Source organism: Budorcas taxicolor, chromosome 5 (genome assembly GCF_023091745.1).
Source record: "Budorcas taxicolor isolate Tak-1 chromosome 5, Takin1.1, whole genome shotgun sequence".
In the NCBI taxonomy this organism is placed as follows: domain Eukaryota; kingdom Metazoa; phylum Chordata; class Mammalia; order Artiodactyla; family Bovidae; genus Budorcas; species Budorcas taxicolor.
This window is the reverse complement of record NC_068914.1, coordinates 51298984-51323329: the sequence shown is the minus strand read 5'-3', so window position 1 is coordinate 51323329 and position 24346 is coordinate 51298984. Positions and strand designations below refer to the sequence as shown.

The window sequence follows — 24346 nt, the reverse complement described above, 5'->3', positions numbered from 1 at the left end:
AGGTACCATCTCAAATTATATATGACTAAAACAGAACCAAGTCCTGTTGCCCCAAAAAAGCTTATTTCCTTCCATTTTCACAATTTCAACATATATCACAAGACACTCAGTTATTCAAACCAAAACTGAATCATTGATATTTTTTCTTTCACCTTCATTTTTAATCTACCTTTTCTTTTCTGCTCTAAATTATCATTTCCCAAATCATTCATTTTTCTCCATCACTTCAATCTCAGGCAAAAGTAACATTATCACTTGCCTGATTTATTACAAGAACCAAACTGATCTTAATACATCCCCTTTCACTTTCTTAATTCTTCAATATATTCTCCAAATAACAAAGCAATTTTTAAAAAATATTTTAAACACTAAGATTATGTAACAATTCTACAAAAATCTTTCCAACTACTTCTCATGACTGAGAATACAGTTAAAGTACTTTATCATGGCCTGGTACCTATCTCTCTCAGTGACTCTTGCTTGGTCAAAGCTGTCATTTCTACGCCTCTAACATGACAAGCTTATTCCTGGCCTTGGACCTCACACTTGTAGGTTCCTCTACATGTGAAGTATTTTCTCATATATCTAACTGGTCCCTGTCTCAGAGACATTCACAAATCACTCTCACCTGACACAGCCCCCTTAGCCCTCATCATGACCACATTTGCCTCTGTGAGTGTGTTTGTTAATTTACTTATCATCTATTTCCTTAATACAGTGTAATTTTCTGAGAGAATAGGGACTTTGTCTGTCTTAAGCACTGACTGCCCAGCATTGAACAAACATTTGTTGGATGAATGAACGCTCTCCACTAGAAGGTGACTAGACTTCAGCATATTAGGAATGCCAGATTCCAGTAGAAAAGGTATTTGATACTTATTTCACCCTTTTAATCACATTAAAATTACAGTTTTAAACAAAAATCTATTTTTTAACCAGTGTGGTTAAAAAGATTGCTTTTACTCTGAAAGTTTAAATGCTCCCTGAGCAACTGAAGCAACTCCTTAGACTTTATTTCCTTTAAAAACAGTGTCACTTCAATTAAGTCAGAAGAATGACAAATACCTTATGATACCACTTACATGTGGAATCTAAAAACAAAACATCAACAAAACGCAAGCTCATAAATACAGAGAACAGACTGCTGAGTGCCAGAGGGAGACAGTGTGGGAAGTTGGGGAGATTAGCGAAGGGAGTCCAAGGTATAAACTGCCAGTTCTAAAAAAAAAAGAAGTCACGAGGATATAATGCATGACACTATAGTTAATAACTGCTGTTATCTAGCTGCTAAATCAGGTCCAACTCTTGTGCAGCTGCATAGACTGCAGCTCGCCAGGCTCCTCGGTCCGTGGGATTCTCCAGGCAAGAATACTGGAGGGGTTGCCACTTCCTCCTCCAGGAGATCTTCCCCACCCGGGGACGGGAAGTCACATCTCCTGCACTGGCAGGCAGGCTGTTCACAACTGAGCCCCTAGTGAAGCCCACAGTTACCAATACTCTGGTGCATATTCAGAAGTCACTAAGAGTGAATACCTCGAGGGTTTGCATCATCTGCGTGCTAAGTCACTCTAGTTGTGTCCAACTCTTTGCAACCCAGGCTCCCCTGTCCATGGGATTCTCTAGGCAAGAATATTGGAGTGGGTTGCCATCCCCCCACCCCACCACACCTCCAAGGGATCTTCCTGACCCAGGGATCAAACCCGTGTCTCTTAGGTACGCTGCACTGACAGGCAGGTTCTTTACCACTATGTCCATCTGGGAAGCCCAAATCTTGAGGGGTTGACATCACAGGAAAAGAGAAATTTGTCACTGTGATGGTGATAGATGTTTACTGGACATGTTGGTCATTTCGCAAGGTGTACACATGTCAAATCATCATGTTCTACACCTGGAGTTGTATGAAAGTGAAAGCGTTAGTCACTCGGTCATGTCTGACTCTTTGTGACCCCGTGGATGGTAGCCCATCAGTCTCCCGCACTGGCAGTCAGACTCTTAATCACCGAGCTGCCTGGGAAGCCAAAAGCTTATCAAAAGTTTATACAATGGTTAATTTTGAGTACCAGATGAAAGGACATTAAACTTACAAACCACATCTCAAATACTTAAAAGTTCATGACTGAAGTTCATGAAAAGTTATCTAAACTTTTATATGCTAAGAAAAGATCATTTTAAATGCTCTGAAAATACATACTACTAGTTTCAAATTATAAAACTGTGCCGTCACTTTGTCATAATTCTTTGGTACTACTGTAATTTCAACATATCTATATGATTCTTGCAAAGTCTATGGACATACACTATTTGCCATAGTGAAACTGGTTAAAATATAACACTAAATACTGGAAATGTATTCCTGAGGCAATGACTCACTTTAGGAATGGCTATCCAGTAGCTAAGAGAAGAAAAATCACACTCTAAAGCAATTCAGATCATAAAATATAAGGTCATCTCGTTAATTTTTCTCATAGGGACACTGGTTAGGGTTAGTCAAACTCCTCCCTTCTTTTTCTTCAGGCCTTGGGATCAGCCTAATTTACTGATTACAATGTTACGAATTTTTCAGAACTTCCTACTTTAGAATGTTTGGAAAAGCGAAAATTTCTCTCTATGATTTCAGAAGTGGCAGAGAAGTATGCCACCACAGTCATGAAAACCAGCCTAGGGGTGAAGCTCAAGACAAGAATCTTCATTCGGTCAACAAAATTTAAAGGAGTGCTCATCACACGTCAGACATGAGGGTAAGTTGACTGTCCTCTTTCCATAAATTTACCAGCAGGTAACTAGACCATTCTGATCACTTTGGATAGAGACAAAAAGACTTGAAATTGAAAAAAGGTAAAAGAAAATACATGCTTTTCTCAATTTCTTAGTGTTTCCAATAAGATATTTGATATTAACTTTTAACTAAGTACTTTCAGTTAGAGACTCATTTCTAAAAATTGGTTGTAATCGTAAATAAATTAGTCTAAGCTATTTTATTTTAGTAGTTTAATCTTCTCAGAGTCATCAAACAGAGAAAGAACTATTCACTGCTACATAAAAAGATGCCCGGATCCAGCAGGAGATAACCAACTTTTTGATTGCCAAATTTAGATTATTATGCTTTTCAAATTCCTTTAATATTTAAATAGCATATATTCCTTAGAAATTTAAGAGGCATGACTAAGAAAATACTATGGCTTATAGTCAAAATTAAACAACATTTGTTAATAAGTACAAAGTTATTTAAGAAGGCACATTATTAAAAGATGTTTAAAATTTTAAAGCCATTTCACAGAAAAAGTCTGTTGCTAAAAGACAAGCTTTAACACTGAGAATGGTTAACCAAAATTTAAGATTATCAACAGAATTTTCTTGCAGGTATTCATAAAAATGTGTATAAATTTCTAAAATGCTCAGAGTGTAAATGTTAGCGTTTTGTATACTTTTGGGGTACATTTTTTTTGGATTACTCCAGCATTTAGGGGAGAGAAATTCTCCTACAAATATCACAGAGGTGATTATCAAATGTAAAGGTCTTGACCTTTATAAAAATAAGATAATTAATGACCAAGTCAAGAAATTACTCAAAGTTATTATGCATACTTGGGATAAAAATCTGTGATTCTCTGCAATGATATTATTTATTTAGGTTACGTGGTGCCACATGTGGGATCTTAGTGCAATAATCTTCTTAAAGAAATCAGAAAACTATCTATTCAGCTATTAAGAGATAAAAGTCAGTAAGAATTCACTAATGAAAAGGTCACCAAAATCTGAAAAATATTTCAATACTAAAAGACGAAAATAAATAAATTAGTTTTTCAAAACAAATTCTTGCATGGAAGCAAAGGGTTGAGAGTAAGTCAAGTTTCTTCCACCTCTGACAGTCTATTAAAAAACCTAAGTTTTATTAAAGAATTCCAATCTTGGTAATCACATTTCACAAAGCACAATCAATAAAGGCTATTTTTACCTTGATATTCTGGGCATCAACATTAGCTCCAGCTTCCAGAAGAAGACTAATGACTGTGGTATTCCCTGCTAGTACTGCCCAATGCAGAGCAGTGTTTTTGTGATACTTGTCACCAAGGTTAACTGAAACATTGAATGTTAAAAGCAATCTAGTTGGATCCACACTGAAAAGGAAAAAAAAACACAACAACAACAACAACCCTAATTTCAATTATAGAAATCATTACAGACACTAAACTGATTGTGGTTATATTCCATCTTGGAACACTTCTATTCTAACCTATTTTCGACCACTTTATAATGAGTAATGAGACAACATTTTTAACATGAAGAATTAAGTATGTTCTACATCACAGAACGTAAACTAGTTCCAAGAGAGAGCACACCTGGTCCTGATGTTTATGTTCTACATCATGGAGTTAATGTCATTAGTATTTAAATACTTAAACAATTAAAATTTTAAATTTAAATCTAGATTGTTCCAAAAATGATTTAAGGCAACTTATTAATGTTAAACTTGCCAATATGCCAGTCATATAAAAAATGAGTTATACTTTTAATAAGAAGGTAGCATCTTCCATTCTTGGAAACTGCTTAAGACTACCTTAAGGGTACAACAATTGCCAACATAAAGGTAAACATAAAGACTCAAAATATCCAAAAGGATAATCTGTGTTATATACTATGTATTCATTGTAAGAATTTTAAATATTAATAAGTATAACATTAATTGCTTTTCCTCATCACTTGTTTTACATTTTATCATGCTGAAAATGATCTGAATAAGTATTTTATAATGGTTACATACCTATGTGTTCTATAAGCTGCCCACATTAAAGGCGTCATCCCATTCTGATCCATCATATCTACATCCTGATAGAGTAAAAAGTCAGACAGTAAAAATGTCTAAGTCCTTACATCATATCTACATCCTGACAGAGTAAAAAGTCAGACAGTAAAAATGTCTAAGTCCCTACCACATGTACTTAGAAAAACGTAATTTACACATTACAAAAGAAGCCAACATGAGGACACCACTCAGTCAAGGCTGATTTATGAAACTTTTCCTTTCTTAACTTTAAAGTAAAACTATTCAATATTTATTATTATTAAATATTCAAATTAATATGGATATATATGTTACTTATTTATAAATAAAAACATATATTTAATATTTAATTAATTTTTATTTATAGTTTTCTCTTTTAAGATGCTTCACTCAGCCTTTTAAAGATCTTGACCTACCCCTGATCTTTCACCCACAATGGACAGATTAAATAAATGACTTATGTCTCTGAAAAACTTATTTATATTAATTCATGATATGAGGGAATAATAAGACCCTGTTTATTTCTAGTCATTTTAAAACATAGAATAAATTCAATAAATTTTAAAAGAGTCAAATGTTCTGAATCTACTAAAATTTACTGAATTTGTTCCTTGTTTTAAAATGCTTCTTATCACTATGTCACTATGCACAAATATTTTTAGAATTAACTATCTCTACAAAGTCTGTGGTGAAAAAGCAAGGTAATAAAGCAATCCTTTGTCTTAGTCCCTACCATTTTCATTTTTTAAAAACTCATTATTTATTGTGCTTTTTACTCCCACATACTTAAAATAAAAAACCTGAATTGGCACTTTTTGATTTTTCAGTTTCAGGCATTATCCTCAACATCCATATTTTACACAACCTCAGCATGTAAAATGGCATGTTCTCTCTCTCTTCTCACTGCCCCATCACAGGCATGCACCTTTCCTAGTCCTTCCTCTGAAGAGATAATAATTCAGGTTCTGTAAATATTTGATGCTTACATTATTATAACTATATATGAATACTATTCCCAACAAAGTTATGTAGAAAGCATAATTACTTTTTCTCTCCTACCCAGCTTTTTGCTTTCCTTGGTACTCTTATTTTTTTCTCCCTTTTGCTTCTTTTTTTTTCTTTTTAGCAAATTAGAATTAAAACTACAACCTATTCAACCCTAACTTTTCTCAAGTTATCTAAATCTTCTTTTAAGACATGCTAATGTATCAGAGACTCTATTTGTTTCACTTCCCTAAAATTCTTTCTCTTGACCCACTCCAGCAATCAATTTGGCTCGATTCTGCTATGTACCTGAGGCATCTGTCTCATTAACTAGAACAGGACTTCTTTAAAGATCAAAATTGTTTTAAAATCATCTTTGTATCTACTTTTCGGGGCATGGAGAATAATCAAAAACCATCTGTTAAATGAAAAGACAAGTTTACCTATCTACTCTTCTAGGCTTGGGAAAGGCATGGGCGTTAGAACAAGACAGACATGATTTTGAATTCCTAGCTCCATCACTTAATAACTGTAAAATTGGCAAAATTACTATAATTCTCTGAACCTCAGCTTTCCCATCTACAAATGTGAATACAAATAATGGCTTCATGAGATCCCTGTGATGATTAAATGGAATGATGTGTGTAAGGCAACCTAATTCTATAACAGACATTCAATAAAAATTGTTTCCTCTTCGTCCTGTCCCCATCTCCTATTCCTGGACTACATCAAACCTGCAGATGTTATCCAACATATGTTATCTAATCTACCACCCAGCGGAGAGAACACAGTTATAGTGAGTGCACTGTTAGAACACTTCATAACTCTACGTACAGTTCTCTGTAAGCCACTCTCACTGATGGGAGTGTGTCTCCAATGTCCACATATATTGAGGTAAAGAGAAAAAAAGCCGAGACAAGTGATAACATATCCTCCTTGGACATCACTAGTTTCAGTCTGTCTCATGAAAACTATAGTTAAATGTTGTGCCTTATCACTACAAATCCATTTCTAAATTTATTCTAGGTGTTGTTGGGAATATTTCATGTAACCTCACTCAATATTTACATTATACATGGTTTTTTTTTCCCAATAAAAATCTTAAAACCTTCTCTGAAGAAATGACAAACTTCCTTGTTTCTTACATGAGAGTTGAGTACTGTCACTTATTTTACTTCCTTCACTGCCCTGGTTTCAAGAAAGCTCAACTAAATTTGACGTCCAATTAAAACAAACATGTAAATTCTCATGTTGAAGTATCTTCTTCCTTCTTAGTCATAAGTCTCTGCATTATCGTTTTTAAAAAGTGACAGTATTAAAAATGTTAATAAATAAAAAATGTAAAACTATGCCACACCTCTAGAGTACTAAAAGAAAAATGAAAATCAACCTTTTCTCTCTTTGGGTCAGGATTTAAAACTTGGTACTTCTTTTCCAAGTTCAGCCTGGACGTATGAGTATTCTCTATTAGGAAGAATTAACAAGCCCAGATCAAAAGGTTATGGGAATTCCATGATCAACAGGGCTCCATTACTTAGCATTTTCCCCTGAAAATCATTCAAAAGAATTGGTAGTGAGCACTGAACATATTTAACAGAATAACTAAAATGAAACGATTGCGATGAGTAGAATGACAAACCGAATGGAAATGTTATATGTTCTAAGGATGTAAATTTGGCACAATTGATAAAAAATGGGGGGTGGGGGTGGGAAAAGGCTGAAAAGAAAGCATAATGAGTGTCTACCCTGTAATAGCTATGAGCCAAAGAATATTATTTAGAGCTGAAAAATCAAGTAACAGAAATATAAGTTATATTTATCAGAACAAAGTTAACATTAAGAAAAACAGTATCACTGACTGATGACAAAATAAGGCGGAGAAGAATAAGAAGGAATTAGAAATACAATAATTTTATTACTGCTTATAATTGGGAACTAATCAGAACTAATCAAAATTGAGCAAATATCTGATTAAAGTGAGAGGGAAAAGGAGAGCGAACTGTGTGACTGAGAAAAGATATACCAAGCAGAAGAAGAGCAGGCACAAAAGCCTTATGACAAAACTTATCACAGCTGTTCAGCAAACTGCAAGACAGGTGTGGTAAAAGCAGTGAGGGAGGGAGAGACGACAGAACATGAGATCACAGGTTTCCAGGGCTGACCACACGCAGTTCAATAGGCCAGAGAAGGACTTTGGAACCCACTCAAAGTACAATGGAATGCACATTAGAGGGGTTTTCTTTCTATAATATTTTAGCATACACATTGACAAATTCTGGAAAAATATATAGTAAACCACTAGAGGAAGAGATCTCAGTGGGGGTGAGGAAGTAAAGGAAGGTGAGATTTCATTCTCTAAGCCATACTTTTCAATTATGTTTGAATACTTTACAGTAAGTATGTTACTATTGTAAGCAGGAAAAAAAAATTACTCATGAAAAAGAAAACGAATTATCTGTCAGACATTCATTAACATCATCATGTATTTACTGCACAAAAGTTACTGTGACAAAAAACTCTATCCTTTAAGAATTTTATAGCCTACATACTATGCCAGAGTTAAAATGATTACACCTCAAAAATCAATAAATTAACAAAAAGAGTCAAAACTTTACTCCACTATTCCTACCCACTTATAAACTGGAAGGAAAACGGTGAACATGCATTGTAAACTTATGTCTGTAATAGAGACGGCCACTAAAGACAATGTCATGTGCAACAGCGCCATCTACTGCTCTTATCCCCAGTCTAGAAGGAACTGTAGGAGAGCAAAAGTGATCCCTCCTGGTAGCTGGTCTCCAAAGGCAGCTTCCAGTAAACCTCCTCTTAGGGTGTGCAAACCTCTGTGTTCCCACAATGAACATAGGTTGACCCTGTTACTTGGTTTAACTGACAGAATTGAGCAGAAATGTTGCCATGCTGGTTCAAAACCTTTAAAAAGTCAGACAGCTTCTGCTTTTGCTCTCTGGGGAGCTCTGCACCACCAAGTTTCCCTGCTAGAGAGAGCGCATGGAGGGGTATTGTGGAGAAGAAGAAATTCTGGGACTGCATGGAGAGAAAGAGAGAGGCCTAGCTGTCTGGTATCCCAAGTGAGCCCAGCCTTCTGGCCATTCCTATCAAGATACAAGGTATGCAAGTGAGCCATTCTCCAGCCCAGCAGAGCCCCTATATAAGTCCCCCCTGCCATCATCACAAGAAGAACCACCCAGCCAAGCCCGGTTAACCCAGAGAACTGTGAAATATAATGGTGGGTGCTGTTCTAAAACCATCAGATTTAGAGGGTAGTCTTTAACACAGCAACAGATGATAAAACTCCTCCTTTCAACAATTAACCAGCCTCAGCCTCCTTTTCTTAACAATAGTGTACAACACAGTCATCACTGACTGCCACTGTCAACAGCAAATACCTCAAAGGATTCATAAAATAAATACTATTCAAATCCTGAATCGAATGTTTTACATTAAAATAACAAATATATTTTAACAACACTGAATTAAAATCATTTATCTTAATTTTATGATAAGATACTTAGCTAAAAAAACTAATGTTTAAGTACAACTAGAAAAAAATCTCATGAAAGAAAAATTAAGTGATATAACTTTTAACAAAATACAGTTGCCATTAGAAAATCATGGTACACATAAACTGATAATATTTAATATGATTATAGTCACTACATATTCAGGAGTAATTAGGAAGAGCCACTTAAATCATGAGAATTCTTCTGACATGTAAGCAGCAGTATTTTATACATCAGAAACAGAGAAAATGAGAGAGGAACGCATCCCCCTTGAGAGGGACTTAATATAGAAAACAACCAGTAATATGTTCAAAATAGTTTACATGAATTCAGATAATATATTCAAAGGGTGTAATTAAGGGGAAAAAATAGACAACCTAAATTGTCCCCCTTACTTTCTGGAATTCATGTCCACCACTACTGGAAATAAAAAACCCAACTTAACGAATCATTATCTGGATCATAACTGGTTTTTGTATTTTTATGTTAACTACAATAAACAGCTCATTTATTTACTCTCTTCATTCATCAGAAAGTACTATTTTAATATCACTAGGCTGTTACACTTCTTAACACCAATGATCTTAGGTATTCAAACCATGAAGAAAGTTTGATTAAAATCTACCCCATTGTGATTTTTTTTACCTGTCCTTTTGCTATGAGATAAGCAACAATTGAGGTATGTCCAAACTGAGCAGCCAAATGAATACAGCTACATCCTTCTCCATCAATTAATGAAGGATCTGCACCATATTTCATTAGTTGCACAACCATAGATAGATGGCCTTGTCTAAAACATAAAAGAATAAACACTTAAACAGATAAAGTTATTTCAAACAAGAAACTCTGGAAAGATCTTTTTTAAAAAATAGGGTAATGGTAGAAAAGATTAGAAAAACCTTATTTTATGTTATTTTAAAACAAATATACGTCAAGACACATTTAGGATTTTATGTTCTTAAGTCTTAACTGGTATAAAAGTCTTTGAAAATTTATACTCATAACTTCTTTAAATATGTATTAAATAGTTACCATATTCTATTAATCCTATTCCAATATGACCTTAAACTAGACACTTCTTTCACTATAAACATATACAGACTGCAAAAGTATTCCAAAATTTAACCCCATCTTAAAATTAACTGGATTAACATCAGCATGGTTAATTCCTAAAGGACACTTCGGACAATAAACTTTGCTTTCAACACAAGTAACCCTGGACAGCAGTAAGTGAGTACATTATTGATATTAGCTACCAGCACAAGTTCTCCCATTCATTTCAGCATATCATTCTTTTAAAAAGTTGCTAAAAGAGGAAAAAAGTCCAGAAGTAAATGTAAACCTTGTGGCCCAGTGTAATGGGGTTGAATTTAGGTCTCCTCCAAGTTGATCCACAATAGCACCTTTCGAAATATAGTATCTATAAGACAAAATGTTAAATAATTGAGACAATTTCCATGTTCAATTTTAAGAAATTATACAAAAAGTAAAGAAATGATTCTTTATTTTAGGTCTCATGCTAGTTCACGCCTCTGACAATAAACAGTCTTCTGTGATGTTTTAAAATATATTAGAAGAACTTTATATGAAACGTATCTGTCTTGTTTCAGAAGTAAAAGGAAAACAATGTTTTTAATTACAAAAAAGAACAGCAAAGCCAAACCACCATCATATAAGAAAGCAAGCAGTCCGAGCCACAAGACTTGGATCCTACAGCAGGATCAGGCAGAAGTCTGGGAAGCACAGCAGTTGTAGAGCAGGCCAGACGCTTAACCCACCATGGGCAGAAGCTCCGTTTTACCTTCCTCACACGATTACTGTGGGTTAAATCAAACAGCGTATGTGAAGGAGTTTTCTAAACTGTAAAGTGTAACACAGAGGCTTTTCATGATGCCTTATTTGCGATGCTTTTAAAGTTATGCTGCTTTAAAAAGAAAGAGCACCCTCATTGCTCACCAAATTAAATGTTGTAACATCTTGATATTCTCTGAAATGAACAGGACCTAGCTGTTTATATAATGCTTGCTTTCAAACTGATTAATGCAATGAATCTTGAATACAAATGATTTCAAGGCATTTGATGGCAAGTATTTGACAGGGGTTCTTTAAGCTGTTCTAAGCGATTACTCTTCTAGGTCACTAATGCATTCACTCTTAAAGCTCACAGTTCTACACATCTAATACATTCATACTTATGAGCTTGATTCAGAAATTTTCTTCTTTGTATACTTAAGTTGGTGCTTTTAAGGCATTATGCAATGATGGGCCCAATTCCACTCTATCATATAGAATAGCTTGAAGTGACTTAAAAGTATTTCCAGACTAACATATTTTCAGTCCAAAATATCAGACAGTCTGAACACAAATATTCAAATACTCCTAAACTGTTTCTTGAGATACTCAGCAGACTTCAATGTAATAATTAAAAATGGGTTTTTTGAGCCCAACGAGAAGTACAGCACTGCCAAAGAACTGCTTTGACAGGAAATATTTTCTTAAAAATTCCAACTAGAGAGGTTTTTTAAAAGCAATTTTATTGCCTTCTCTATAGTTAATATAGCTGTATCCCTGAGAGGTATTTTTACTCACATTTCAAATTCATGCTAGGACTATGGCAAAGAGTGATTTCCAAAGTTCTAGAGTACAACTTTTTTTTCACAAGGATAGGGGAACTTTTTTTCTGCATGCTAATAACTTCTATCATCTTTTTCATTGTGTAAACTTCTGGAAGAAAAACACCATATTTTTATGTTATTCTTTGTAGCTTGAAGATCTTTGTTCAAAGCTCCAAAATTCTGAAATCTTATAATTATTACTGTTAAACCTAAGCCTCCTTGCAATACTATAAGAAGGTTATTATCAAGATATGTACTTCCAGGTACTAATGATCTCTAGGTTTGAGAAGAGAGTATCAGTGAACAAGAGATAGCAACAGATATCTGAAAGAGGAAAAGCAAAGAGCTAAAACCCAAATGTCTTCAGAAACACCAATGAGAAGCAAGCCAGAATATGTTTTAAAACCCTAGAAAGGTTAAGGGATTAAAGGCAAGAGTTACAACAAAAGGAAGAGGCAAGAAGCTGGACTATAAACAGAAACAGCGGTTCAAACTCAACGTAAGTTTCTGAAAAATTGTTGTTTTCCAACTTATATTCTCACCGAAAGTAATTATTTATTTAGCATCACCATGGGCATTTTGCAGAGAAGGCAATGGCACCCCACTTCAGTGCTCTTTCCTGGAGAATTCCATGGACAGAGGAGCCTGGTGGGCTGCAGTCCATGAGGTCGCACAGAGTCGGACATGACTGAAGCGACTCAGCAGCAGCACCGGCAGGCATTTTGGGCTTTCCTGGTGGCTCAGACAGTAAAGATCTGTCTGCAGTGCAGAAGACCCAGATCTGATCCCTAGGTTAGGAAGATGCCTGGAGGAGGAAATGGCAGCCCACTCCAGTATTCTTGTCTAGAGAATTCCATGGACAGAGGAGCCTGGCAGGCTACAGCCAACGGAGCTGCAAAGAGGGGGACACGACTGAGCAACTAACACAGACACACACATAGGATTTTAGTGACACGGAAGCAATCAAGCAAAACTAGTATAAGACTACACTAGTTTTCTTTGTGCGATGTATTCTTAAAATGTGACTATGCAAATTTTCAATGATATTACAGTGATAACTGAAACTCTATTAAAATTAGACTGATTCTAGTGTCAAACTTCTCATGCTCCTGCTGATTTTAACATGCAGCCATTCAGTATTTGCCAAAAGGTGTATTCAGTGCATCTTTACCAGAGAAGTTTAGGGACTCGAGGAATTACATCACAGAAACACAGGAGACCCTGAAAATGCAGCAATGAAGGTTTACATGCTGAAGGGACATTTGGGAGGTTCCTGCTGTGAACTCTCTAAGTTTCACAATTTCTAATCAGGTCTGTTATGTCTCTCCTAAGTATGAACGGTCAAACATGATCAGATAATTGAAGAAAACTGCAAATATGGAAGGAGACCAAAATAAACAGAAGCTCCAAATAAATAATATACAAAGAAGAAAACCTTAAAAAAGAGACTGCTGCTAGGAAAGACTGAAGGCAGGAGGAGAAGGGGATGACAGAGACGAAATGGTTGGATGGCGCCACTGACTCGATGGACACGAATCTGAGCAAGCTCCAGGAGATGGTGAAGGACAGGGAAGCCTGCTGTGCTGCAGTCCACAGGGTCGCAAAGAGTTGCACACAACTGAGCAACCAAGCAACAAATGATTAATATCCCCCCAAAAATAAAATATAATCCTTCTGATGTAAGAACAAAACATTTTTTTAAAGTGGGGTGAGAGGCAGAGATCAACAAAGAATGCTCCAAATTGAAAACACAATAGATAAAATTAGAAATTCAAAAGAAGGATTAGAAGATAAACTTAAAAATCTCCCCAAAATACAACAGCTATAAAAGGACCATATCAGTGTACACTGATGTAAACTTTCACAAAGTGGAGGATAGAGAATAAAAACTTGCATGTTGCCAGACAAGAGTAAGCCACACACACAGGGTATTCTCAGAATTTATAAGCTGCACGTTTTTTAACAAAGCCCCATACTCATTACCAACACCTTGACTTGAAATCAAACTGAAATCAGAGACTCTAAGCATTATCATCTGTTGTTAATGAAGAATCTTGAGGTAACAGGAGACTGCTAAAGGCAAAAACCTGCACTAAACCTTCCTAGTTCATTTTATCTGGACAAAGTTTAAGGAACAAAGACTTCCACTTGAAAACCTTAGAAATATATGAGAAATCCAGGTTAGGTGAAGGTCTCTTCCTTTCCAAATTATACTTACTTTAATCTTATCATCACGACAGTGACCCAACTACTTTGCCTGCAGTTAGTTTCTTTAACACGTCCTGATGGAACGTAAGACACTTCTCCATTGGTCTCTGGTGCTCCCCTGTGTCTTGCTGAGCACATGAGAAGACTGCAAGGCCCTAACCACTCTTCACATAAGACGTTTCTGAGAGCTGTGCGTGCATCAAGCAACCTTGAGGATGAGGTAATGTCTCCCTCTGGAACAAAAACCTTGCTTCCTGCTGCTGCTAAGTCGTTTCAGTCGTGTCCGACTCTGTGTGACCCCACAGACAGCAGCCCACTAGGCTCCTCTGTCCCTGGGATTCCCCAGGCAAGAACAATGGAGTGGGTTGCCATTTCCTTCTCCAGTGCATGAAAGTGAAAAGTGAAAGTGAAGTCGCTCCATCGTGCCCGACTCTTAGCGACCCCATGGACTGCAGCCCACCAGGCTCCTCTGTCCATGGGATTTTCTACATACTATCAAAGCAATGACAAGAGGAGGGAGCGGAGCAGACCAGAGACCGCGCAACAAGCTGAGCAGCGGCAGGATCCACGGGCCAGCACACCCAGCCAGCAGCCCCACAACTCCAACTCTGGTGCACACGCCCTGGCTGCCGAGCGGTCTCCCCCGCAGGCACCGCCCGGCGCTCCTGGACTGTGAGCAGGTGGGGCCCGCAGCCACCGGGGCACGCCTAGCCAGGCTTGGGGGCGCTGATCAAGTGGGCGCTGATCAAGTGGGCGCAGCTGAGAAGCCACGGCCTGCAGCGTGGTGCAGACACTCGTGCATAGATGCTGTGGTGGGGAGGGGGACTGGGTAGACAGCTGGACTGTACACGTGGGCCAGGCATGGAGGCCTACATCCTGCAGCGGTCCCCGGCAACAGGGCCCTCTCCCAGCACATGCTGCGGAGCTTCATACCCAAGCACTTCTTTGAACAATTCACAAGAACAGCCAACTTTATTTCCTTATATTTCCCGTACAGCTGATTACTGATACGCTCAGGAGTCTGGTGAGGAGCGGGCTCTCCCTGTTCTCCCGCATCACTGTCACAGCCATCTCAGGTGAGCTTTACAGACAGAGAAGAGGAAGGTTCTACAGAATCTGTTACCACATATCACCTTCCATCCAAACCAGAGTCATCTGGCTTGTTTCAGCCAGTGCGTGGGAAATCTGACTCACTTCTAGAAGGTCACTTTTGTAGCTGCTTTAGATTGATTCTCGAGTTAAGAGACTGTTGTTCTTCACTCAGTCACTAAGTTGGATCTCAGTCTTGGCCATGCCACAGACTTCAGTGCACAGGCTTCCCTGTCCTTCACTACCTCTCAGAGTTAAAATGAGAGAAATTGTACAATGTGGTGCCAGTTTGGTGCCCTGAGAGTTTGAGGAGGAACCTACTGTTCTCACACTGAATCACATGGAGATGGCACCTAATTTGCTTCACCTGCTGTGTCCCCAGGTGCCCTACCTGCCAGGACCTGCTCCCACAGGGGGCCTGAGATGTGACCCCACAGCACAGCCCACTGACTCCTGACTTGCTCAGTATGGATCCAGATGTTCTTTGCGATCCTGATGAATGAAGAAGCCAGTGACTAACGGGAGGAGCAGTTCATCTTTTATTTCCACAGTCCGCTCACTGATGTTTAGTACTTAACCATCAGCTCTGTTCAGTTCCAGAAAATTCCCATCATCTTGAAAGAAACCCGTGAGCATCCCTCTCTACCCTCCTCCCCATGCCCAGCCCCTGGCAGTCAGCAGTCCACGTTCAGTTCTTTTATTTGCTTATTCTGGATTTTTATAACAGAATCGTGCACCAATGGCCTTTTGTGTTCAGCTTATTTCACTGAGCACGCGCTCAAGGTCTATCCACATTGCAGCACGTGTCAGTGCTTTACTCAGATGAATAATATTCCACCATGTGGACAGACCACACGTTTTGTTTATCCGCCATTCGCTGATGAACATTTGCGGTGCTTCTACTTTTTGGCTATTATGGAGACCACTGTTATGAACATTTGCTTAAGAACTTTGTGTGGACAGCGCTTTTCAGCTCTCCTGCATACATGTAAAGTAAAATAATTGCTCTAAAGTTCTTTTTTCCCAAACTGACTGCCCCCTTTACATTCTCATCAGCCATGTTTGAGATTCCCATTTTTCCACATTCCTGCTGAGGCTTACTGTCCATCTTCTTTATTATACTCATCCTAGTGGGTGTGAAGTGGTACCCACCATGGTTTTAGTTTTACATTTCCTTGGTAATTAATGATGCTGAGTAACTTTTCATTAGTTTACTGACCTTTTATAAATTTTCTTTTGAGAAATACCTTCAAAATCATTGGCCCATTTTTAAATGGGGCTGTCGCTTATCCATGAGTTGTGAAAATTCTGTGTGTGTTCCAGACACAAGTCCCTTATCTGCTGCAAATATTTGAACAAAATTATATTTGCATTTGAAACTGTTTCCAAAAGGGAGCAACTAAATTCTTGGTAGTCACACTGTTGCTGACAAAGCCATGCTTTCTGTGTTAGTCTCTCAATTAAAAATGAAAACACTAGGGGAAAAAGGGGGATGAGAGAGAAGATGGTGGAGGAGTAGGTGCACAAGGGCGTGCATCTCTCTCCACAGGTGCACCAGGAAAACATCTTCAGATGCACAAGATCTCACAGACTACCAGCTGAGAGTCGACAGGAGTCCCTGCCCACTGGAAAGGAATAGAGAGATTCCTTTCACACAAAATTCAGTCAGATGAAGGAAGGAAGGGAAAAAGAAGAGAGTAAGCAGGACTGGACCTCCATCCAAGGGTTGGGGAACTGAAGCAGGGGGCAGACCCCCACATCAGACCAACTGTTTCAGACAGAAGGGAGGCATGTGAGGCTGACGGAAGAGTGCAGCAGCTGGCCTGTGAAAGCGAATGGAGTAAGAGCCACACAGACAATCCTTGGCGCAGCCCTACATACCCCAGACAAGGATGCAAGTCTCCTGGAATGGGTGGCAGCTGAGACTGGAGTGTGCGGACTGCAGAGCAATCCTAGGGTGAGGTCTGCTGTTGACTGCACTTAGACAGCCAGAGGGGGCATAAGGGAGATCACAGGGGGTAATACCTTTGGAGGAAAACCGGGCAGCCGTGGAGGCAAGGCAATACTGCTGAGTCATACGCAGGGTGTGGGCCAAAATTGTAGCCTCTCTTTTCCTACACGCCTGTGCTGGCGGCTGACCAATGGTGAAAGACCCCAGAGAGGGTGGATCTTTGAGTGCCTGATCTGCAGAGCAAACAAAAGGATCCCAGCTGAGGGGGTCTTTTGAGCACCAGCTGTGCCAAGCAACAGAGAAGGACCCCAGCTTGGCGGGGGGGGGGGGGGCGTCTTTTGAGTGCCAGCTGTGCCAAGGAACAGAAAAGGACGAGCCAGTGAAACTCTTTGAACAACAGCTGCCAGAAGCTACAAAAAAAGATTAATAGGGCCTTCCTGGTGACTCAGATGGTAAAGAATCTGCCCACAGTGCAGGAGACCTGGGTTCAGTCTCTGGGCTGGGATGATCCCCTAGAGAAGGGCATGGCAACCCACTCCAGTATCCTTGCCTGGGGAATTCCATGGACAGAGGAGCCTGGTGGGCTACAGTCCATGGGGTTACAAAGAGTCAGACATGACCGAGTCACTAACACCACCACCACTACCAGAAAGTGCCACTGCTCCTGTGCCTGAGAACGCCAGTGTCCCTGCCTACTTGGCACTGCCAGGGTTCCCACAATCCAAGCAGCTGCACCAGCTCCACACTCAATCCTCACAGGAGCAGAGCTGCCAGAGGCTAGAAAAATCCTAACAGTGCCGTAAATCCTGTGCCCATGGCTGCCAGCTCCGCTGCATGCCTGGCGCTGCAATCCAAGCAGCTGCACCACCTCCACACCGGTCCTCTCTGAGGTAGACCCAAGTCCCAGAGAGCAGTCTCAGGAGCAAACGCCTGTGGATGACCCACACGCGGAGGTGGGCTAAAGGCACAACTGAACTCCAGAGGCAGTGTAGCCAAGGAAGAGTAACAAAAACATTTCTACCAGCTGTACAAGCTGAGGTTAAATCCACACGACCAACAAGGCAGACTCTGTATCTATGGAACATGTAAAAGGATAATGAGAGCTCCCCCAAAAGAAAACCACCTAGCTCTGGCAGCTGTGGACACTGGAGGCAAGAACACGCAGGAGCAGGGCCAAATGAGGGTCTGAGCTGTCCCCACAGCAGGCACAGCCACCAGCCTAGTTTCGGAAAGCAACCTACGGAGGGGGATATGGACTGACTTACGGCAAGGGAAAGGACGCTGACAGCTGAGATGCGAGAAAAAAACACTATCATTCTGAAGTTGGTTCTGGATTTTTTTTCTTCTGTTGCTATGACTGTTGATTTCTTATTACATCAATTTAAGCTTTCGAGAACTTTTTTATTTTAATCATACTTTTATTTCCTTTATACGCTTCTACCTCTACTGTGGCTCGGATCACGAACTTATTGCCAAATTCAGATGTAATTGAAGAGAGCAGGGAAAACCACTACACCATTCAAGTATGACCTAAATCAAATCCCTCACGATGACACACCAGAAGTGACAAACAGATTCCAGGGCCTAGACCTGACAGACAGACGGCCTGATGAACTGTGGACTGAGGCAGATTCCAGGGCCTAGACCTGACAGACAGACTGCCTGATGAACTGTGGACGGAGGTTCATGACACTATACAGGAGGCAGTGATCAAGACCATCCCCAAGAAAAGGAAATGCAAAAAGGCAAAATGGTTGCCTGAGGAGGCCTTACAAATAGCTGTGAAGAGAAAAGAAGTGAAAGGCAAAGGAGAAAAGGAAAGATATAACCTATTTGAATGCAGAGTTCCAAAGAATAGCAAGGAGAGATAAGAAAGCCTTCCTCAGTGATCAATGCAAAGAAATAGAGGAAAACAACAGAATGGGAAAGACTAGAGATCTCCTTAAGAAAATTTAGAGATACCAAGGGAACATTTCATGCAAAGACGGGCTCAATAAAGGACAGAAATGGTATGGACCTAACAGAAGCAGAAGATATTAAGTAGCGGTGGCAAGAATACACTGAAGAACTATACAAAAAAGAACTTCACAACCCAGATAATCACAATGGTGTGATCACTCACCTAGAGCCAGACATCCTGGAATGCAAAGTCAAGTGGGCCTTAGGAAACATCACTGTGAACAAAGCTAGTGGAGGTGATGGAATTCCAGTTGAGCTATTTCAAATCCTAAAAGATGATGCTGTGAAAGTGCTGCACTCAGTATGCCAGCAAATTTGGAAAACTCAGCAGTGGCCACAGGACTGGAAAAGGTCAGTTTTCATTCCAATCCCAAAGAAAGGCAATGCCAAAGAATGCTCAAACTACCGCACAATTGCACTCATCTCACACACTAGCAAAGTAATGCTCAAAATTCTCCAAGCCAGGCTTCAACAGTATGCGAACTATGAACTTTCAGATGTTCAAGCTGGATTTAGAAAAGGCAGAGGAACCAGGGAGCAAACTGCCAATATCTGCTGGACCATCAAAAAAGCAAGAGAGTTCCAGAAAAACATCGATTTCTGCTTTATTGACTATGCCAAAGCCTATGACTGTGTGGATCACCACAAAAGTGTGGAAAATTCTTCAAGAGATGGGAATACCAGACCACTTGACCTGCCTCCTGAGAAATCTCTATGCAGGTCAGGAAGCAACAGTTAGAACAGGACATGGAAGAACAGAGTGGTCCCAAATCCGGAAAGGAGTATATCAAGGCTGTATATTGTCACCCTGCTCATTTAACTTATATGCAGAGTACATCATGAGAAACACTGGGCTGGATGAAGCACAAGCTTGAAGCAAGACTGCCGGGAGAAATATCAATAACCTCAGATATGCAGATGGAAACACCCTTATGGCAGAAATCAAAGAACTAAAGAGCCTCTTGATGAAAGTGAAAGAGGAGAGTGAAAAGGTTGGCTTAAAACTCAACATTCAGAAACCTAAGATCACGGCATCTGGTCCCATCACTTCATGGCAAATAGATGGGGAAACAAGGCAAACAGTGACAAATGTTATTTGGGGGGCTCCAAAAATCACTGCAAATGGTGACTGCAGCCATGAAATTAAAAGACGGCTGCTCCCTGGAAGAAAAGTTATGACCAACCTAGATAGCATATTAAAAAGTAGAGATATTATTTTGCCAACAAATGTCCGTCTAGTCAAAGCTATGGTTTTTCCAGTGGTCATGTATGGATGTGAGAGCTGGACTATAAAGATGGCTGAGTGCTGAAGAACTGACGCTTCTGAACTGTGATGCTGGAGAAGACTCTTGAGGGTCCCCTAGACAGCAAGGAGATCCAACCAGTGCATCCTAAACGAAATCAGTCCTGAATATTCACTGGAAGGACTGATGCTGAAGCTCCAATACGTTGGCCCCCTGATGGGAAGAACTAACTCATTTGAAAAGACCCTGATGCTGGGAATGATCTAGGGCAGAAGAAGAAGGGGATGACAGAGGATGAGATGGTTGGATGGCATCACTGACTCAATGGACATGGGTTTGGGTGGACTCTGGGAGATGGTGATGGACAGGGAAGCCTGGCGTGCTGCAGTTCATGGGGTTGCAAAGAGTCAGACACGACTGAGCAACTGAACTGAGCTGAACCTACTCACTGGCCTTTTCTGGTTCTGCAGGTTTCTTCTTACCCTCCTTTCTCTATTTCACCATGTCTGTTAGTCTGCTTTGTTTTCACTGCTTTATTCCCCTGTTGGCACTCTGCTTTGGTCTTGTTTTTAGTTTTGTTTGTAACTGGTCAATGCCATGTTTTACTTCCTTTGGTCACTGGGTTACTCTCTTCTACCGCCTTTTCCTTGGGCTGTTTTAATTTTATGGGTGTGTCTGTGTATGTTCCTTTGTCTTTGCTTTTATTTGTCTGATTCTGTATTTCCCATTTGTCTGGGTTTTTTCCTTTGTTTCTTGTTTTGTCTTTTGTTGTAATCCCCTTTCATGCCATAACAAACAACTCGTGGAATCTTGGTTCCCCAAGCAGAGATCAGGCCTGAGCCTCTGGAATGGGACCTCTGAGTCCAAGACCCTAGACTGCCAGAGAGCTCCTAGCCGCAAGAGTGTTAATTTGTGGAACTCCCACAAAGGTCTCCACCTGTACCCAAGGTCTGGCAGCCCCCGGCACAGGACACCTCACCCAAACAACAAACAAGACAAAAACACAAACTCAACCATTGGCAGACAGACTTCCCACAGACACCCTAAAACATACCACCTCACACAGCCCTGCTCATCGGAGGGAAAAAAGCTCACCTCCTCCAACCAGAACGCAGAGACAAGTCCTCCCAACCTGTAGCCTACGCAAACAACTGGACCAACCTAACCCACCGTGGGCAGAAACCAAAAAGAAGGAGGGATACGGCCCTAAGGCCTGAAAGAAGGAGACCCCTAACACAGTAAGTTAGAAAAAATAAAAAGGGAAATACTGCACAAGCGAAGCGACAAGTTAAACCTTGTAATTCCAAACAAACGAAGAGGAAACAGGCAAACTACCTGAAAAAGAATTCAGAGTAATGACAGCCAAGATGGTCCCAAACTTAGAAAACAGAATGGAGAAAATCCAAGAATCAATTAACACATTAACAAAGACCTAGAGAAAATAAAGAATAAACAGAAAGAGACACAATTAATGCAAATAAAAACACTCTAAAAGGAATCAATGGCAGAGTAACAGGCAGAAGAACAGATAAATGAGCGGGAAGGCAGAATATTGGAAATAACTACTGAAGAGCAGAATAAAGAAAAAAGAATGAAAAGAATTGAAGATAGTCTCAGAAACCTCTGTGATAATATCAAACACACCAACATTCAAATTATAGGGGTCCCAGAAGAAGAAGGGGAAAAGAGAGGATCCGAGAAAACTGGAGAGACTCCAGTTGAAAACCTCCCTACCGTGGAAAAGAAAACCGCCAATCAAATCCAAGAAGCAGAGTCCTCCCAAAACAGGATAACCCAAGGAGAAACGCGCCAAGACACACACTAATCAATCTAACAAAGATTAAATACAAAGAGAGAGATCTAAAAGCAGCAAGGGAAAAGTAACACACAAAGAAAAGCTGTTAATCATTTTCATACAATTAACAGCTGATCTTTGCAGAAACCCTGCAGGTCAAGGGAATGGCAGGATATACTTCAAGTACTGAAAGGGAAAAAAATCTACAACCAAGATTACTCTACCTGGCAAGGATCTCATTCAAAACTGATGGAGAAGTCAAAGGCTTTACACAAAAGCAAGAGCTGAGGATCTAGCACCACCAAACCAGCTTTACAGCAAATGTTAAAGGAACTTCTGTAGGCAGGAAACACAAGAGAAGGAAAAGACCTACAAAAACAAATCGGAAACAAGAAACTGTCAAAAGGGACTACATATCAACTTTGAATGTAAATGGATTAAACGCTCCAACCAGAAGACACAGACTGGCTGAATGGATACAAAAACAAGACCCACATATATGCTGCTTATAAGAGACTCACTTCAGAGCTAGAGATACACACAGGCTGAAAGTAAGAGGATGGAAAAAGATATTCCATGCAAGTGGAAATCAAAAGACAGCCAGAGCAGCAATCCTCATATCTGACAAAATAGACAAATAAAGAGCATAACAAGAGACAACGAAGGACACTACATGACGATCAAGGGATCAATCCAAGAAGAAGACATAACAACTGTAAATATCTATGCACCCAACACTGGAGCACCTCAATCCATGAGGCAAGCACTAACAGACGTAAAAGGGGAGACTGAAAGTACGACAGTAATAGCTGGAGACGTTCACACCCACTCACACCAATGGACAGATCGTCAAAGCAGCAAGTGAATGAGGAAACACAAGTCTCAAAGGACACACTAGACCAGAGAGACCTTACTGATATCTTTAGGACATTCCATCCAAATGTAGAAGAGTACCACTTTCTTCTCAAGCGCACATGGAACTTCTCTAGGATAAACCACATCCTGGGTCACAAGTCAAGCCTAAGTAAATTTAAGACAACTGAAATTGTACCAAGCATCTTCTCTGACCACAATGTTATGTGACTAGTTATCAATTACAGGGAAAAAAACTTTAAAAAACACAAACACATGGAGGTTAAACAATATTTTTCTAAATTACCAACAGATTACTGAAGAAATAAAAAGGGCAATCAAAAATTCCTAGAAACAAATGACAATGAAAACACAACTCAAAACCTATGGGATGCAGCAAAAACAGTTCTAAGAGGGACGTTTATAGCAACACAGTCCCACCGCAGGAAACAAAGATTCCGAATAGACCACCTCACTTTACAGCTAAAACAACTAGAAAAGGAAGAACAACAATCCGTAAAGTTAGCAGAGGGAAAGAAACCACAAAGATCAAGCAGAAATAAATGAAAAAGGAGTGAAGGAAACAGTAGTAAAAACCAAAAAAACTGAAAGCTGGTTCTTTGAGAAGATAAACAAAATTGACAAACCATTAGCCATACTCATCAAGAAAAAAAGGGAGAAGAATCCAATCAACAAAATTAGCGATGAAAACGGAGAGGTTACAACAGACAGTGCAGAAATTCGAAAGAGCGTAAGAGCAACTATATGCCAGTAAAATGGACAACCTAGAAGAAATGCACAGATTCTTAGCAAAGCTCAATCTTCCAAGACTGAACCAGCAAGAAATTGAGACTATGAACAAGCTAATCACAAGGAAACCATAATCAAAACTGTGGTAAAAAATCTCCGAAAAAAACCAAAAGCCTAGGGCCAGATGGTTTCAAAGGCAAATTCTATCAAACATTTAGAGAAGACCTAATGCCTATGCTTTGCAAGCTCTTCCGGAAAACCGCAGAGGCAGGAACACTTCCAAATTTATTCTACAAGGCCATCATCACCCTGACACCAAAACAGATAAAGATATGACAAACAAAGAAAATTACAGACCAATATCACTGATGAACACAAATGCAAAAATCCTCAGTGAAATTCTAGCAAACAGAATCCATCGACACATTAAAAAGATCATATACCTTGACCACGCTGGGTTTATCCAAGGGATGCATGGATTCAATATACACAAATCAAACAATGTGATACACCATATCAAAAGACAAAAACCATGTGATAATCTTGATAGATGCAGAAAAAGCTTTTGACAAAATTCAGTGCCCATTTATGATAA

General features: G+C 39.6%; 1 protein-coding gene across 1 annotated transcript in view; it reads right to left on the bottom strand.

The window, feature by feature from the left end:
* The window catches only part of ZDHHC17 (zinc finger DHHC-type palmitoyltransferase 17), a 97416-nt gene that overhangs the window by 35327 nt on the left and 37743 nt on the right, over positions 1–24346 (bottom strand). The window contains exons 4-7 of the mRNA XM_052640132.1: positions 10631–10708; positions 9934–10078; positions 4763–4827; positions 3956–4118 (exon numbers count right to left, since the gene is read on the bottom strand). Of these exons, the coding sequence (XP_052496092.1) occupies positions 3956–4118; positions 4763–4827; positions 9934–10078; positions 10631–10708 (451 nt within the window). The remainder of the gene's footprint in view (positions 1–3955; positions 4119–4762; positions 4828–9933; positions 10079–10630; positions 10709–24346) is intronic.